The sequence below is a fragment of the Miniopterus natalensis genome, chromosome X (genome assembly GCF_054644295.1).
Source record: "Miniopterus natalensis isolate mMinNat1 chromosome X, mMinNat1.hap1, whole genome shotgun sequence".
NCBI classification, from domain to species: domain Eukaryota; kingdom Metazoa; phylum Chordata; class Mammalia; order Chiroptera; family Miniopteridae; genus Miniopterus; species Miniopterus natalensis.
Window position 1 is genome coordinate 26749911 of NC_142103.1, and position 18924 is coordinate 26768834.

The 18924-nt window shown below is 38.1% G+C and overlaps 1 protein-coding gene across 1 annotated transcript in view; it reads right to left on the reverse strand.

Moving 5' to 3' along the window:
- Positions 1-18924, reverse strand: part of IL1RAPL2 (interleukin 1 receptor accessory protein like 2) — an 892733-nt gene that overhangs the window by 411450 nt on the left and 462359 nt on the right. The window contains exon 3 of the mRNA XM_087813552.1: positions 14959-15232. Within this exon, the coding sequence (XP_087669678.1) occupies positions 14959-15232 (274 nt within the window). The remainder of the gene's footprint in view (positions 1-14958; positions 15233-18924) is intronic.

Sequence of the window (18924 nt, forward strand, 5' to 3'; positions counted from 1 at the left end):
AGTTTGTACAAAGACATTACCTAATAGGAAACTTCCCTAAATGCCTTAAAAATCAGAATTTTCTGTGGCTTTGCATCCTGCTGTAAAATACTGGTCTTCCCGGCATCATTCTTTACACTGTCATCTCACAATAAATGCCTTTTTGCTATCTATTTCTGTTTCCATTGGTAAAACTTAACCTATTAGAAAAAAGGATTCACGTGACCGAATTAAAAATCTTCAGAACCGCCCGGCCGGGCAGGACTCAGCAGTTGAGCGTCGACCTAAGATCCACGCAATTGGGGTTTGATTCCCGGTCAGGGCACAGGCCCGGGTTACGGGCTCGATCCCCAGTGGGGGGTGTGTAGGAGGCGGCTGGTCGGTGACTGTCTCATCACTGATGTTTCTATCTCTCTCTCCCTCTCCTTTCCTCTCTCTGAAATCAATAAAGATATATTTAAAAAGAAGAAAAAAAATCATTTAAAAATCTTCAGAACCCAGTGATCTGAGGGTTACAGTAACTAAGTCAGCAACCAACCTTTATGGGAAGTCTGCTCTATGTGGGTGTGAAGTATGGGAGGGGGTAGTCGGGCTAAGTTTTAGACCCAGTAAAAAAAATGAGAGAGAATGATATATATATATATAGAGAGAGAGAGAGAGAGAGAGATCCTGCCTGAGGGTAAAAGATGAATGTAGATACGAAATATGGTCAGATCCCTCTCTTTTATGGGGAATCAGAGGAAGGCATTGGGAGTGAGCAGGGTAATGGGACTGAAAAATTTTTTTAAATGCATGTGGCACCTCTATACCCAGATAAGTGTATATTACCTTAGTGTTGAAGAGTACAATCTAGTCTGGAAATGAGTATGTGTTGATTAATGTTAACCTGGGTCTTGCTTTAATGAGATCAAGGCTCTGGGGTGGAACTACACATCACCCTCCTTAGATTTATCTGTTTCACAGCCATAGATAAAGACTGTACCTACCAAACCTTGACCAGCTATCTTGCCAAGGTGGATCCCTCTTCACAGTGGTCAGAGAATGGGGATGGCTCTGTGTGAATTCATCCCCATTTCTGAGAAAACAACTTGGAGTGCATGTTCTGATTGACAACACTGAAGCCAGCAGCATTCCCTTTCATCAGGTCATTGGGGAGAAAGAGGGACATCTGTAATATTTTAAACAAAAATAAAATTTAAAAATAAATAAGGATAGAGTCACAGAATGGAATTTACCCACTTTAAACCTACATTTTCTCCATGGAAGCATCATCTGCTAAAATGCATGCACGTTAAAGTGCTCATTAGTTATATCTTTTAGCTTTTCTAAAAATTGGTAAATATCTTAAAGCCTCATGCTCCAAAACTGTATCTGAAACCTCCATAAAGCAAAGGTTAGTTGTTACTAGGTTCACATTCAGAAAAAAGTTCTTGATAAACCCAGGTTCCAGCCAAACTGACCTTCCTATTTTTCTCTATGCATAGCCTATATTTCACTCCCTCCTTTCCCTTGACCACTGTTGCATTTGCCTGGGGAAGACCTCTACTATTGTCACATGTTTAGATCCCCAAGAACCATCTCAAACACCCCTAAATTAAAAGCTATTTTTCCTTACTCTCTACTGTGCTATTACTTTACCTTTCTTATAGCATTTTTCACCTCCTCTCACATATGATGGAATAAAAGACATTAAGTTAGTGCTAACAACTTTCCCCTTCTCCTTGCCCTCTAAAGATTATCCTCTTTTTGGCTGCATGGGTGTCTCCAAATACAGCAACTTTACAGAGATTCTTAGTATGCCAGATCAGTTCCTGGACTTTTACTGTGCAGAATAGGTGTAATGTGCAGAAAGAGCTGAAAATTGCAAGGAGCAATGCTAGTTTAATGAAATTACATTGGAAAGGGGAGCAAGAGCTTCTTGTAAGAAAAAAGTGATAGAGGATGAAAAGGACAAAAGGGGAAACACTTTCAGGGGATGCATTCCAGGGTGAGGTGGTTACTTGGGAATGAGAATGAGGAGTGATGAGAGAGGCTTGTGGGCAGCTGCAGGGTGTAAGATTTATTGAAGGTACGTTTTACATGTTGCTAGGGGTTACAAATTGACTCTCCCTTGATGTCTTTCAAAGGACTAGAGTAAATACTTAAATATCCAAAGTTTAAAAATTATGTTTAGTTGCTAGACTGTTTCCTAGGATACATTTCTATGTTGAAGCACATGGGACCCTGTCTTTTATTTTAAGTTACACTTGTTTGACTATATTTTGTATACATGCCCTAATTCCCCTTTTAATCTGTTAAAAGGCAGGAGTCTTGTCTTTTGCTTTTGCTTTCTGGCTTAACTTTCAGAATAGGTGTTCAATAAATACTTGTTAAGTGAATAATACCAGAGACCTAAAATGATACAGACTCAAAAATACCCTTTTGTAAAAAACAACACAACTAAAACTGTAGTTAGGAAGGAATGTGCGCTTATTTTTCTACCATTATGAAGTATTTCAACTCTAAGTTAGTGGAGGGAAGGGGTTTCATGTAACAAGTTTTTAAAAACAATAACCATACAGCCCTGACCGGTGTGGGCCAGTGGTTAGGGCTTCATCCTGTGAACTGGAGGGTTGCGGGTTTGATTCTTGGTCAGGGCAAATACCCAGTTTACAGGTTCGATCCCCAGTCAGGGCTCATACAGGAGGCAACCAGACTGATGTTTCTCTCTCTCTCCCTCTTCCTTCCTCTCTCTCTAGAATCAATGGGGAAAAATAAAACAAAACATATCCTCTGGTAAGAATTAACAACAACAAAAAGATAACCATACATCTATGACACCCAATTATATTCTTTCTAGCATTTTGTCATTTACTGATGTATATGCTTCTCTAATTGATTCATCATGAGTTTTATATCTTAGAGGTTTGGGAGTCAGAATAAATAGACAAAAACAGCCAGTTAAAGATATACCTCCAAGTTTCCTCCATCTCTTTTCTTTGATAGAAAACAACTTTTAAGCACTTCTGCATAATTTTTGGAAACTGGTGAACGATCACAAAGGGTTTCAAATTTTGTAAGACAGTCCGATTGTGTGAAAATTCCTGCTTTAACTTGATCTTCCCTTGTCATGAGCTTAGAATTTCTATTTTACTGTCCTCTGTTGCCCATCTTAATAAAAAGAATTCCATCCTCATCACCAGACAATATTATACACTGTGGAAAGTGAAACAGACAGAATCACTGAAATTTATACAGGCAGGCATTAACCATATCTCATTTGTTGTGATATACAGACACAGATACCTATGAAGAACAGTAAAAATGGGTAATAAATGAAAAGAAAGAGAAAACTGATTATGTGCATCGCTAGATATACCTGGGTCCAAAGCTCAGTTCCATCATTTACTAGCCATCTATCACTGGGCAAATTCTTTAATCTCTATGAGTACTAGTTTTATTATCTTCAATAATATGACCTATCTCAGGGTTATTTTGAGGATTATCACAATGCTTGCCATATAATAAGAGCTGAAAAATCAGAGCTAGTAGGAATGGTGGTGGTGGTAAAAAAAAGTAATAAGAGAATATGTTGAGTGCTTACTCTATGTCAGCATTGGTGCTCAGCGCTTGTCAGCATTTCCTGAAGTGGACAATATTTTCCTTGTTCCTCTCTAAGTCTTCTATTATTAGTTAATACCACCATAATCCATTCAAACACTTAAGTTGAAAACGTGTCATCCTTTATTCAATTTCATTTCTTTTTTAAAATATGTTTTTATTGATTTCAGAGAGAGGAAGGGTGAGAGAGAGAGAGAGAGAGAGAGAAAGAAACATCAATGATGAGAGTCATTGACCACTGCCTCCTGCAAGCCTCCTACTGGGGATTAAGCCCGAAACCCGGGCATGTGCCCTGACCGGGAATCGAACAATGACCTCTTGGTTCCTGGGTCGAAGCTCAGCCACTGAGCCATGACAGCCAGGCTTCTCTCATTTCTTAAATCCAGTGTATCTGTATATCATGTTAGCTCATCCTTCAATACATACCTGGGACTCATTCATTTCTCCCCATCTCCACAGCTATTACCCCAATCCAAGCCTACTATCACATAGCTCCTCAAATAATACAATTGCTTCCTGACTTGGTCTCCTTGCTTGCCTCCCTGCAATCCACTCTCACCAGGACAGCCAGGGTGATCTTTTTTAAGTGAAAATCTGATCATGTTACTCCCCAGTTTAAAACAATCAGCCCGGCCGGGCGTGGCTCAGCGGTTGAGCGTTGACCTAGGATCCAGGCGATCGGGGTTCGATTCCCATTTAGGGCACATGCCTGAGTTGTGGGCTCAATCAACGACTCATCATTGGTGTTTCTATCTCTCTCCCTCTCCTTTCCTCTTTCTGAAATCAATAAAGATATATTAAAAATATATATTTTAAAAAAATAAAAAAAAACAATCAGACAAATACAATACTCTCCTTTTGGCTCTGACTACTAATAAAAAATTGACTCCTTATCCTGGCCTGCAATACTCAACAGTATCTGGCCTCTGCCTGCCTCACCAGCTTCATCCAGTACCAATTTCCTTCCACTCACTGTACTCCATCCAGACTGGCCTTCTTTAGCTTCCTTGACTATAAACAAGCCTGTTCTTGTTTCATGACCTTTGCACTAGTTCACTAACAGGAACACTGTTCCTGTACATCTCCATAAGGCTGGTTCCCTTCTGTCATGCAGGTCTCACCTTATAAATCTCTTTCTCTCAGAGGCACTTCTTGACCACTCAACCAAAATGGCCTCCCAGTCACTCCTACTACATGACCCTTTTTTTATTCTCACCATAAGAATTATCCAATGTTTTCTTGTAAATGTATTTGTTATTTGTATACTTCCCCCCACACACACTCTAGAAGGTAAGTTCCAGGAGGGTAGGAACTTTAATCTGTCTTGTTCATTGCTATATTCAAAACACCTAAAGCAAGTGTTCAAAATATCTAAAGATGAATTAACGAATCTTCATTTTCCAGACGAATAAAGCAAGGCACAGGTTATGCAGCTGTAATATACCATTAATCCCTGGGTGAATGTTGGAATCAGAACCTAGGAGTTTAGAGTTGACAAACTGTGAGTCTACTGGTTGAATCTGAGTAGGGACATTTTTGAGAGGGGGCCCAGAAAATTTAAAAATTTGGGAAATTTTACACAAATGTTTAGATTTCAGGTTTTTCATTTATTTTACTGAATATTTTATTTTTTATTGAATTTATTGGGGCAACATTGGTTAAGAAAGTTATATAGGTTTCAGGGGAGCAATTCTGAAATACACCACCTGTACAATGTACTGTGTGTTCACCACTCCGAGTCAAGTCTCCTTCTATTACTATTTGTCCCCCCTTTACCCTCTCTTTCCTACTTCCCTCTTTCCCTCTGGTAATCACTATACTGATGTCTATTTATGAGGGTTTGTGTTTTTGCTTGATCCCCAAATCAGAAGATCTAACAATATTGGTCAATATTTCTCTATAGTAACAATAATTTGGATCTGTCAGGTGGCTGCCTGACTTTAACTTGGGCATAGCTCATTCATTCATTCAATAATTATTTATTCAGCATCTACTATGTGTCATACTTTGTTCTAGATCCTTGAGATATATCAGTGAACAAAAAAAGGCAAAGATCCTGTCTTAAAAAAAAAAAAAGAAAAAAAAAAAAGGCCTGGCTGGTGTGGCTCAGTGGTTAGAGCGTCGGACTGCACACTGAAGGGTCAAGAATTGGATTCCCAATTAAGGGCACGTACCTGGGTTGTGGGTTCTCTCCCTGCCCCCAGTCATGGCATGTGCGGGAGGCAGGCAACCTCTTTCATGTTTCTCTCTCTCCCTCCTTCACTCCCTCCCTTTCACTCTCTGAAAAGCAATGAAAAAATATATATATCCTCAAGTGAGGATTAACCAAAAAAAAAAAAAAAAAAAAAAGATCCTGTCCTTGAGCTAAGTATGATAAAAAAGTAAATTATGTGTATCATAAAAGGTGGTCATTGCTATGGAAAAAGAAAACTTCGAGCAAGGTAAAAAGTGTCAAGAGTATGGAGAATGGGGACTAAGTGGAAGAGAATCTTAAGATTATAACTAAGATAATCACGGAAGACCCATTGATAAGGTTTAAATACAGGAAATTGTAGAATTGATGGAAATGAGGGAGTTAGTCATACGGATACAGGAGGAAAGCATTCCAGACAGAACAGCCAGCAAAGACCCCAAGGCTGGAGTCTACCTGTCATGCTTGAGAAACAGGAAGTAGGTCAGGGGGGCTGGAATACAGTGATGAAGGGAGAAAAGAAAGAGAAAGTAGTAGTAAGTCAGAGAGGTGCCTGGGTCTAAATCACACAGGGTCCTGTGAACCCTAGTAAGGAGCTGGCTTTTATTCCAAATGAAATGGGAAGCTACCAGAAGGTCCTGAGAAGAACAGAGACACATGTGACTTAGGTTTTTAAAAGACCAGTTGACTACAGGAACCAATTAGAAACATATTATAAAAAAGAGATGGTGCCTTGGACCAGAGTGGTAGCAGTAAGATGGAAGCCACACCCTGTGCAGTCCCCAAAATTTGAGGGAGTTAGGACCCTGTGGGATAGCCCCTTGATGAATGGGATGTGGGAGCTGACAGGTGAGTTCTCCATTTCTCCTCATGGATCAACTAGCTTGAAATACTGTCCCTCTTCCCCTGCCTCACTGCCCTTTTCCTTTACTCCTGTTTCCCTAGGATTATACTCCCAAATACACAATAGCTTTTGCCTCAGAGTTTGTTTATAGGAAATCATTGTAACATAGGAGAAAGATCAGGAGTTCAGTTTTGGACATAATGGTTTTGACACCAAGTGGAGATGCTGAAAAGTTTGTTGGATAAAAGAATCTGCATTTCATGAGCAAGATCTGGGCTGGAAGGTATACATTTTGGATTTATCAATGTACAGACAATATATAAAACTATAAGACTATAAACAGATCATAGAGTGAATGAGTGTGGCTAGAGATGAAAAAAATAAACCGCAAGGCAAGCCACATTCCCCTCTAACAAGAAGTCAGGGGAAATATGAACCAGCAAAGTACTTCGGAATGGGTAACTGATGGAGTAGGAGGAAAGCTAGGAGAGTGTAGTTCTCTGGATGTAAGGTAAAGAACATATATCGAACAGAAGGGGGTTATCAACTGTGCCAAGTGCACTGATCAAGTAAAAGCAGAAGTAAAAATTGACCTGACCATTGCATTTAGCATTATTGAGGTCATGAGAGACTTTGATAAAGAGAAATTTTGGTGAGGTAGTGAAGGTAAAATTCTGATTGGAATGGGTTTGAGAATTATAGAGAGGAGGTCAAGATTGTGAGTTCAAACAGTTTATTTCAAGTAGTTTTGCTGCAAATGGGAACAAGAAAGTGGGGGCAGTGGCTGGCAAGAAGAATGAAGTCAAGAGGACTTAAAAATTTTTTTTTCAGTTTTAAAAAATTTTATATGTCTTTTTTTTATTTCAGAGAGAGAAAGGTTGAGAGAGAGAGAGAGAGATAGAAACATCAATGATGAGACAGTCATTGATTGGCTGCCTTCTGCACGCCCCCCACTGGGGATCGAGCCCGCAACCCAGGCATGTGCCCTGACCGGGAATTGAACCAGGATCTCCTGGATCCTATTTTGATGCTCAACCTCTGAGCCACGCCAGCCGGGCAAGAGAACATTTTTTTAGATGGTATAAATATTGACCTGTGTGTATGCTAATGGAAATAATCCAGTAGAAATAGAAAAATCCCATCATGATACAGGAGAGAGGTGGGAGAATTGCTCAGGTGAGATATCCTTAAGTAGGCCAATAAGGATAGGATCTAGTGCACAAGTGAAGTGATTTGCCTTCTACTGGAGCAAGACGGGTCCATGAACAGTAACAAACTTGGAGGCAGAGTATGTAAATACAGATGCCAGTAGGCAGGTAGATGTTCTCTCTTAATTGCTTGTTTTTTTTTCTAGTAAAATGGGAAGCAGGGGAGGAGATGTTAGAAATTTCAGAAGAGCAGACACGTGAAATAGTTAACTAGGGAGACAGGAAACTGAATGGACTAAGAATATGTAGTAAGTCTACTTTGCAGCATTAAGGATACATTTAAGGCTCATGCTGATGAACTTAAAGTGAGACCAGTTAACATTATTACATACAGGGGGTACCAAAAAAATGTATACACACTTTTTTTCTGACAGCTCAATTGATGTTTTTTTGTGTGTTTTTGTTGTTGTTGTTGTTGTTGTTGTTGTTTTCAGATTTAACCCATTGGAATTGATAATAATGCAAAGTGTGTATACATTTTTGGGGTACCCTATATTCTCTTTCCATCAAGTTCAACTGTAAGAATGCAGGTATAATCATAGATGGAGGTTGGGTTTATTTTATTTTATTTATTTTATTTTATTTTATTATTTTATTTTATTATTTTATTTTATTTTATTTTATTTTTACTTTAATCCTCACCAGAGGATATTTTTCCCATTGCTTTTCAGAGAGATTGGAAGGGAGAGGGGTGGTCCAAGAATCCAGCCTGCAACCTAGGTACATGCCCTTGGCTGGAATCAAATCCAGAACCCTTTAATCCATGGGTTGACACTATAACCACTGAGCCAAACTGGCTAGGGCAAGGTTGGGTTTAAACAGTGTTGTGGTTTTCATAAATGAGTAAAATTAAGGGAAAAAGGGTCAAGAAAATCAAGAGGGCATATATGGGGGTGATTAAAATGATTGATTATGGAATTTAAACTATGCTAGGTGAGAAGAAAGCAAAATGCACTGAAAAAAATTGTGGGATCAATGAGCTACAACTCTGTGGGGTCAATAGATTATTGGAACTAGGGTATAGAAACTAAGCTAGAGGTGGTGGCAAGAGTAGAATACATGAAAATAGATTACAGAGCAATTGCTAAAGTCTCCAATACTCCAAATGTTTCTGATGGCCTGCCACAATCATTTTATTATATTCTTGGCCCCTGAAAATATTTTGAATTTGTAACTCTTGCAATAGGCTAAAACCTAGATATGAGCAAAAGAATCATATTACAGAAAGTCACTGAAGTTTATATAATATATATAAATATCAGTATTAGCTAGCTCACCAGTGATTAATTGAAATCAATTCTTGTTTTATGATTATCAAATATAACCCATTAATTCTTACAAAGCAAGTAACTGCTAACTGGCTAAACTGTAAATAACTGCTTCCTTCCAATAAACAAACTGAAGGAGTTTAAATTACATAGTTATTGTACCATAGAATGATTATATTTCTGAGTATTATATAGCTAGTATATAACAGTATGGCTATATTTATAAACATTACAGCATAGAAAATTCACTATTAATGAAGTGAAAATAGATTACATTTGCCACTACTTTGCTATTTAAGTAACATAATTTTATAAACAAGTAGATTATTAAATTTTGGAGGTTTACAAAATAAACTTTTCAGGTTATATCTGTGTTTCTTTATACATAATCCCTACAAAAATTAGTAAACTAGGGATTCTCACTTATAACCAAAATTTGGTAGAAAAAAATAATTAATTACATCACGCTTTAGCCTGCACAGGCCAGAGAAGGCATTGTCGCTATCTCAAGACTCTGCTGTACAATCTTGATCTTTTCTGAAGTCAATTAATTCTATTAGATTCAGGTTCTCATTTTTCTTATCTGCTTTCCTGGAAATTGCTACCCAGGCAACCAACTTGTTGACTCCTAACTTTTCAAGGATCAATAGTTAAGTTGGAATTGAATTATAAGAAATGTTCACTGTCCTTGAAAATCTCTTGGTAACCATGGTGGGTAATAGAGTAGGAGGTTGGAAGGTGATAAAAGCTATTTCTTAGAGTCTTAGGAAGACTAGGACAATTACTTCTCTTTCTACAGGCGCAGGTTTCTTTGCAATATGCCATAAAGCAAATCCCATGGTACATGCTCAATGATTGTTTGTTAATTGAAATATAAAACTTGTTTAATATATGCTACATATGCACTTATAGGTCAGGATCATTTAAGGGCCATTAAAACCAGGCAAAATTACTTTACACTTTACTTTTATTTTTTATTATGGAACATTTCAAACATACTCAGAAATAAAAAGAACAATATAATGAAGCCTCATGTACTCATTGTACAGATTCAATCATTAGTAACATGCTGCAGTTCTTATTTCAAATATCTCCACCTCCCTCAACTCTTCTGGTGATGTTTTTCTGGAGTAGGAATCACACAAATGTGATGAATAGCAAGGTAAAGGTCATGCCTCAGAGTTGATAAATGCCCTAAGGAACCCTTTAGAAAGAGTTAGTGAGGCATTCAGATTTTGAGAACCTTATTTACTTCAATGATTACTAAATACCAAAAATAGTCTGATTGTGTTCCCATTTAAGGAATTTCCTTTTTCTACCTACTTCATTGGAGAAGTGGTCATAACGGTTTTTGAACCTTTAACTGGTTCTCTGCACTTGAATATTGTGATCCCCAAACACACAGACTTCTACAGATGTTTAATTATACTTAATCATTACTTTCAATAACTGTGAATTCAATTCAGGGTTATATGAATATATCTATCTTCATCCACAGCTTAAGTCACCCCCTTATTCCAAGTTGTTGAAGTGATATGTGGCGTTTTGTCAAATAAGATTACTCTCATCATTTTTATCCTACCAATTGCCTCCATTGAAAAGATTCAGGTGGGAAGAGAGGGGCTGGAACTGCCTCTCAAAATATGACTCACTTGTCCACCATTTCTCTATTACTAACTCACTAACATGTTGAAAAGTTCAACTAATCACTCTTGAGGCTGGCCAAAGAAAAACAAAAATATGATTAATTGGCTACTGAAAGGTCACAAACAGTAAGCGTTTCTTGAAATGATTCAAATGGGTGGAGAATATTACTAAATATATCTGCATTTTTAAGCAAACAAAAATCAATAGAGTAATTTTAATGAGGTTCATGAAGCATATAAAAATAATCCATGATTACCTTAAAGTGGTATCAAATTAGAGATTTTAGGTGGGTATAGATAGACATTGCCAAATTCAGAGCCTTTTACATTGTAAATGCACTCTCTTGGCAATGGCATAAAATCACGTATATGGACTGACTTTCTCACTTGGCACATATTTGGAATCAGTGGCCACTACTAAATCTGAAAAACATGTTTATTATTCACACACAAATGCTACCTACTTATGTTAGTATGGAAGAAATTTCTATATGTCTGCATTGACAAAACACTGTTGCTTCCTTCAGAACAGCGGTTCCCCAACTTTTTTCCTTACCAAGGCACATATGAGGGATACTATTCAAAATTTCACCCACAAGTACCAGTCCCAGTTACGAAGATGCGTTGTATGAATAAAATAGATCACCAGTTATATTTAATTAAGCCTCTGCTCAGTGGAATATCATCCCTTTTTCTTCTATTGATCTAGATGTGAGTTGAGAACCACTGACTTAGATGGTTTCTACAATAGATGCAAACACAGTCAACTGATATGTACTTGAACAAGAGGGCTACCTCCAGGAAAGGATTTCAAGGGCATTGAGAAATTCCACTTCTGTATGGAATAATACACTGCTTTGCTTAAAAGTAAATAGACTGTCAGCTGAGAGTGCCTAAAAGCAGCCACACCCCAGAAGCAACAAGAATACCTAGCACCCAAATAGTGGTTTCTCTATTAAAAGGAATCAGGGCTCCTTGGGAAAATGGCTCATTCTAGGATTGGGGCAGGAAATAGACCAGGTAAACCTGGAGTACCTTACAGCAGTAGAATATAAGGAAATGCTAAAAAACAAACAACAAAAAAAACAATGATGAGGTTATGTCAAAGGGACAGATGCGCCAACTGAAAGAGCTCCCAATGGACAAAGGTGGAAGAATTTGAACCAGAAAATAAAGTAACATTGGATTATAATCCAATGTATAATATAAATATCCATAAGTCTATACTGATATAAACAAATAATTGAATAAATAAGTGACTTGGAGAGAAGACACAAATATTTCATACAGAAGAATTCCAAATAATTTTATGTAGCTACTCCACCCTTAATGAGGTGGAGCATAAGTTTCTACTCCTTAAGTATGGGCTGTGAATAACTACTTTCTTCCAAAGAGGAGAGTACTAAAAAGGAGAAATAAAGAAGAGTAACTTTACAGTGGAGAAAGATACACACTACCTCCAGCTAGGTGATCAAGGTCAATACCAAGAGTGATAAGGTATATTGATACTGTGTACCCTTGATAGGAGGTGATGAGAATAATATTTTACCTCTTTGATCTTCCTCCTTTACAAAAGTTTATTACCCCAGTCTGACTGGGAAAAAAAAAAAATCAGATAAATCGTAATTGAGGAGTATTTTACAAAATTCCCAAACAGTACTACTCAAACTGTCAAGGTCATCAGAAACAAGGAAAGTCTAAGAAATTGCCACAGGTGGGTAAAGTGGGGGGGGGGAATAGGGTGCATCTGTAATAGTGTCAACAATAAATAAATAAAAATAAAAATTTTTTAAACGAAGCTTAAGGAGGCCTGATAACTAAATGTAATATGGCATCTCAGATGGGATCCTGGAACAGAAATAGGGCATTAAGAAAATCTGAGGAGAAAGACAAGTATCACATGATCTCATTCATATGTGGAATCTGAAGAAAAAAGTAAACTGATGAACAAAATAGATCCAGAGACACAGAAGCATGGAACAGACTGAGGGATCTCAGAGGGAAGGTGGGGTTGGGGGGAATGGGTAGGTGGGAAGAGATTAACCAAAGAATTTATATGCATGTGCGCATGACCCATGGACACAGACAATAGTGTGGTGAAGGCCTGAGCCGGGGGGGGGAGGGGGGTACGGTGCTGGGAAGAAGGGGTCAATGGAGGAAAAAAGAGGACATCTGTAATACTTTCAACAATAAAGATAAATTAAGAAAATCAGAGGAAATTTTAATAAATAATAGACTTAAGTTAATAATAATGTACCATTTTGTATTCATTAATTGTAACAAATATCCCATAGTCATATAAGATGTTGCTAATAGGGGAAATGGGTATAGAATGTACGGGAACTTTCTGTACTATCTTTGCAATAATTTTGTAAATCTAAAACTGTTCTAAAATTTAAAGGTTTATTTAAAAGCAAATGAGGGCTTTTATTAGAGTATTTTTTGTAAGGGCAAAAATACTGGAAACAATGTATATGCACATGAGGAGGGAAATGGAAAATGATTGACTACATTGTGGTATCAAAAAATATCAAGCGATACAGACATATACTTAAAAGGATGAGTGAACACTCAGACTTCCACTATATACTTTTACTAATAAAAGTAAATGGACAGAAATATATAACTCTCCTTTTATTTCGTAAAACAATGAGGAGAAAATACTCAAGTACATATGGTCGTACACCTAAAAGAGTAGGAAGAATGTATACAAGGATACACATTGGATTGTTAACGTTGTTAGGAGTAGGGGAATGGGGTTAGAGAGAAGGGAAGGGAGGAGAGGTAGCAAGACTGGGAACATAAGCAGGGCAGAGAAAGTAAGCAATAATTAATTCAGTAATTCACAGTAAGTGTAGTATCTCTATATGGTGGACTGATGCTCTGCAAATAAAATTTAAAATTTTTGAAAACACAAGACAAAAAAAGTAAATGGAGTTGGGGAGGGAGAGAGTTTTATTTTGATAGGCAGGATTTAATGAGGGTGGGAGCTAGATAGTGGGTGAGCAGGAAAAGAGTAGCAGTACCCTAAAGAATATAGTGTCAGTCACTGAAGCTGAATTACACCCACTTACCAATTTTGCCAAGAGCTACCCAAGTAGGTGAAATATTGATTATCACTAAGGATGCGATCAGAATGATTTCCAGTTCTGCTGATATCCTGGGGTTTTGGGCCACCACAAACAAAGACTAAACTCAATATTTGTTTCCCTAACACTCCCTCCACATACATACAAAAGTGATTATTAGAGTATCAAGAAGGTTCTCTATTTATACACCACCATGTTCTTCTGGCCTTTTGAACAATGAGGCCTCACCAGGGCTTCCAAGTGCTTTTGATGAAGAGGTGACATAGCTTTAGCATCAGACAAAGTCCACAGGAGACAAAAATAGGAAGGGTCTGCATTTCCAAGAAGGTAAAATCAAACAATAGAGTGCAGGTCACTGGTGAGCAAGCTCAGACTTCCAAAATGGCAGATTTGAAAAGTGGTTTAAAGGTCATCTCAGCTACCTACTTCAATACCTAATGCACTCTGCCTGAGATTGTAGATCCTAGATTTTAGCACTGGGGTGGAGGAGGAAGGAAATGCATATAGTGGAATCCCTAAGGATAAAATTTTGCTTTTCACTGTAAACTTCTTGCAAACAGGAATTGTATGTGAAATCTTCCCTGTATAGTACCTAAGAACTCAGGCTGACTGTGTTTACAGGGGTCCATGTTGAATAATTAGAAGCAGTAGACTCAAACTCACATTGCAGTTCTATGAAGAATCTCAACAATAGCTCACTGGCTAAAAAGTCTCCCAGAAGCACTTGAAGCCATTTTTCATCAATAGGCAAGGAGATACCTTGGCCTAAGTGATACTTAAGATTATTTTCATGGCCTGATATCAAGAACCATTGAGCCAACTGGCTCTATGCAAAGACTGTTAAGATAAGGTCCTGGGGCAGGGGTGGAGTTGGGGAAGAATTGAATCACAAGACTTTCTAAATTAAATGATCACATACAGTCAATGGGGATCACATTTCATGATAATTTTTATAAGAATTTGCAATCTAGTTCCAATAAATAATTAGAATTGAATTTACTGAAGCTCTTCATGCACTGAAACTTTTCAAAAACACATCTACTGCATAAAGTGAGGCACACCTGCACACACTTCAGCCCCAATCAAAAGACTACCAGCTATGGTATCGAGCAGTATTTTCATTCAGCACTCACCTCAAAACACAAGTGTAGAATCCACTGTCTTGTGCCTCAGCTGAGTGAAACCATATTGAATCTTCCTCTTTGCTCATCCTGACCTCTGAAAAGATGATGGGCTCTTCCAAATCACCCTTGTTTTTATACCACATAAGCCTGAGCCCAGTGCTCTGGGCCATGCTATAGTTGGTACGAATATAACTGTAGAAAAGCGCACATTTCACTCGGACTGGTTCACCGGCCAAAGCCATGTATGTCTTGAGATCCACTGACCAGTCAATGCATCCATCCACTGAAAGAAAACCAGATGAATCATGAGATACAGTGGCATTGTAGATAATAATGGCATGAGCAATAATCATTGCCAACATGTACTGAGGACATACTATGAGCCAGGCACATGTCAAGGGCTTTACATAGATTACCTCATTCAGTCTTCCCAGTGGTCCTAGGAGGCAGACCAGTGTCTTCCTTAGACCTGGGAAAGCAGGATTCCTGCTCGAGCCCTGTGCCTTTGGAGTATTTCCAAGCCTTCTGCTTGCGGTTGACTAGATCCTTCAAGGAGCTCTAGCACTCATGCCTACGAGGTTTGCCTGGGGCCCCACGGCTAGATCCCAGTGACAGCAGAGTGTGAGACTGAATTGCTAGAATGACACTGACATGTTGACTTTAGTTGACTCAAATTGATTACAGAGACTGGAGACCCACAAAACAAATACTTCCACAGGGCCCCTGTCTTGCCTAAGAACAGCCCTGAGACTGACATTTTTATTATTCTTCTTTTACAGATGAGAAAACTGAGACAGTGTTCAGTTACTTTGCCCAAGGTCACACAGCTAATAAGTGGTGGGTAAACAGTCTCTAATTCCAGAAACTGTGTTTTTAACCCCTACCCTATACTGCCTCTGCCTATAACTGACAAGAACCATTATGTTATTTATTTGCTTTGAGAAAGTAAATGCACGGGTTGGAAGCAATGGGCACCTAAAGTAATTATTTGCCATTATCTACATGTCAGCTTTCCATAGTATGATCTACTAATAGCAGATATTTAATCAGAGTTCAATTTATTTTTATACCCTTATGCCTCCCTTTGCTGCTCAGCTGGTGTGTGCTCATGGGAATATATTATATTACTGTCAGGCTTAATCAAATAATATTAGGTGGGTAAATCTCCCATCAAAGAAAGATATATACAGTAAATTCCCTCTTTTCCAGCAGGGTTGGAAATAATACACTGTGGCTAATTTAATATCTAGTCAATACAATTAGCATAGATATTCTACCTTCAATTGTTTATGTTCAAAGAATTTCATCAAATGATGCTACATCCCTTAATATTACTTGATTATGCTTTATAAAATAATGCTTTCATAAACTGCATAAACACTGCCATTTAAAAATTACATGTTTGCTTATAATTTATGAACTGATCTGCATCCTCTTTTAGATTTTGAGAACTCTCTAACTCAATGTTTTGTTTTGTTTTCTATCTGCCATGAGAGTTATATTAAAATAAATTTTCATGAAAAGAACAAGTCTGGATTTGAGATCATAATATTATAATAAAAAATTATTATCCTCAGTTGACAGCAACCTCAGAGCTAAATGCAATGCTCAAATGTAATAACTATCCCACCTCAGAATTTTGCTTTCTGTAAAAGAGGGTTTTTTACCGGAGGTTCAAGGACAGCCAGGGGTGAGGGTGGTGCCTGAATAGATTTCAAGGTTGTTGGTAAAACATTGCAGCTATGTGCATGGTTATACTTTTCTGGGAAGATGTTCCACAGCCCTTTCTTAGATCTTCAAAGGGGTCCATAGCCCAAGAAAGTTTTGAACTCCGTGGTTTCTAATCCTTCTTTCTGACTTCATGTTACACTGTCTGCTGCATATGGGCTTTTATTATAAGCTCCCTCAAATCTTCCAATAATATGTGAAGTATTCATTAGAAATAAATCAATAATCAAATGTATAACTCATTCTACATTTATATTGAAGGGCATTTGAACTTTCTTTGAGAATTCAGAGGGCACAAGATCCAACACTTGGGATTGTGTACTGTTGAAATCAAGAAGGTACAACTGGATTGGACTAACAACGTGCTGATCACTGGTTATCTCTTGAGGACTTTTTTATGCACTCCCTGGTATCAGTCACTTACCTGTCATTTGTCTCATAACTGTCAAGAAGAGAGAAAAATCTGCATGAGTTGAATTTTCTGGGTCATGATAAATTCGGGTGATACATCTTCTGGATTACATGTAATTTTAATATTCATTGTTTTATCATCTTTAAGTGAGTTTTATATTTTTCTTTTCTATGGAATATCTGTGTTACTGTTCCAATGAATTAACACACCTGAGAGGTAACAATATAAATGTTTTAAAAGAAATATATTTTTGCCCGGCTGGGCGTGGCTCAGCGGTTGAGCATCAACCTGGGATCCAGGAGATCGGGGTTCGATTCCTGGTCAGGGCACAGGCCCGGGTTGCGGGCTGCAGCCGATCAATGACTCTCTCATCATTGATGTTTCTATCTCTCTCTCCCTCTCCTTTCCTCTCTCTGAATTCAAGAAAGATAAATTAAAAAAAAAAAAAAAAAAAAAGATACCTGCCCAGCTGGGCGTGGCTCAGCAGTTGAGAACTGACCCAGGATCCAGGAGATCGGGGTTCGATTCCCGGTCAGGGCACATGTCCAGGTTGTGGGCTGCAGCCAATCAATGACTCTCTCATCATTGATGTTTCTCTCTCTCTCTCTCTTCCTCTCTCTGAAATCAATAAAGATATATTTTTTTAAAAAAAGGATTCCTGTTTTTGTTTTCCCCTAACCCTAAGGTGCCCAGCAAGTGTTTTTGAACTAAAATTTTTGTCTTAGTAAAGTAGCTTCAACCTCTATAATTATGTAATTGATGGGGGGGGGGGCTTTTGGAATGGTCCTTCCATTTGCTCTCAAAATCCCTTTAGTTACCTCCTCTAAATGATCTCTTGCATAAATCCACACCTTTACAATCTTAACAGGCTGTTTGACCCACTAGTGACTTGGAATTGAAAATATGTAATCAAAATATCTGCTTCTCAGACATGATTATGCTCAAAGCGAGTTGAAGACATTTAACTCTTGTTACAATTAGCTTTATCATACAGATCTTGAGAGTTCACTGAGAATTCATTTCCTTTTAAGCAAAATGTCTTTGACTTAATAGACTATTGTTCCTTTTTTTCTGCTCCCTTGCTTTGGATAGCAGAGAGGGAGTATTTAGTTATAAGGTAGTCAGGAGGCAGAGAACAGATATGTAATAACGGGGAGAACAATTTCCAAACATCATTTCCTTTATTCTTTTCCTTTAGCATTCACAGTATGAAGTGACAATATAAGATATCTCAAGCGACCTGAGGGAATTTTCCCCCAAACAGACAAAGGTTATGATGCCAGGGATCCATAAAGGCCCACCCACCACCAAATATTTTCCCACACTGAACTTTCATCTAGAGAGCACTAAATCATTACTAGATTCCAACAAGTGGGATGATTTGTTTTTATTGAGTTGCCACTCTTAGGAAAACAAACCAATAGTGGGGCAAGAGGGGATGGAATAGGATTTATTTTTAGATTTGGGACTAGTGAACCAACTAAGAAGGACTTACTGAGGAAAGAGGCCTGGAAACTCTGGTGGCAAGGCATCATGAAGGGACTAAAACCTTGAGTTTAAGCTCTGAAAGGTATGAGAGGGTCACAGAAAGGCAGAAGGAAGAGAAAGGTCACATGCAACTCAACTGGCCAAGGGCCATTCCAGGAATCAAAGATGGTGTCATCCGAAGTCACCAGTGCAAGTCACGATTCTGTAATAAGAAGGAGCTTGCCATATTTTCAAACCCCCTTGCATGTTGACGCTCCATACTCATTTGGCAAATAGCTGAATGAATAGATCTGTGGTGTAACTGGCAAGGGCACAGGCCATGGATAGGTTGGAGACATAGTGGAACT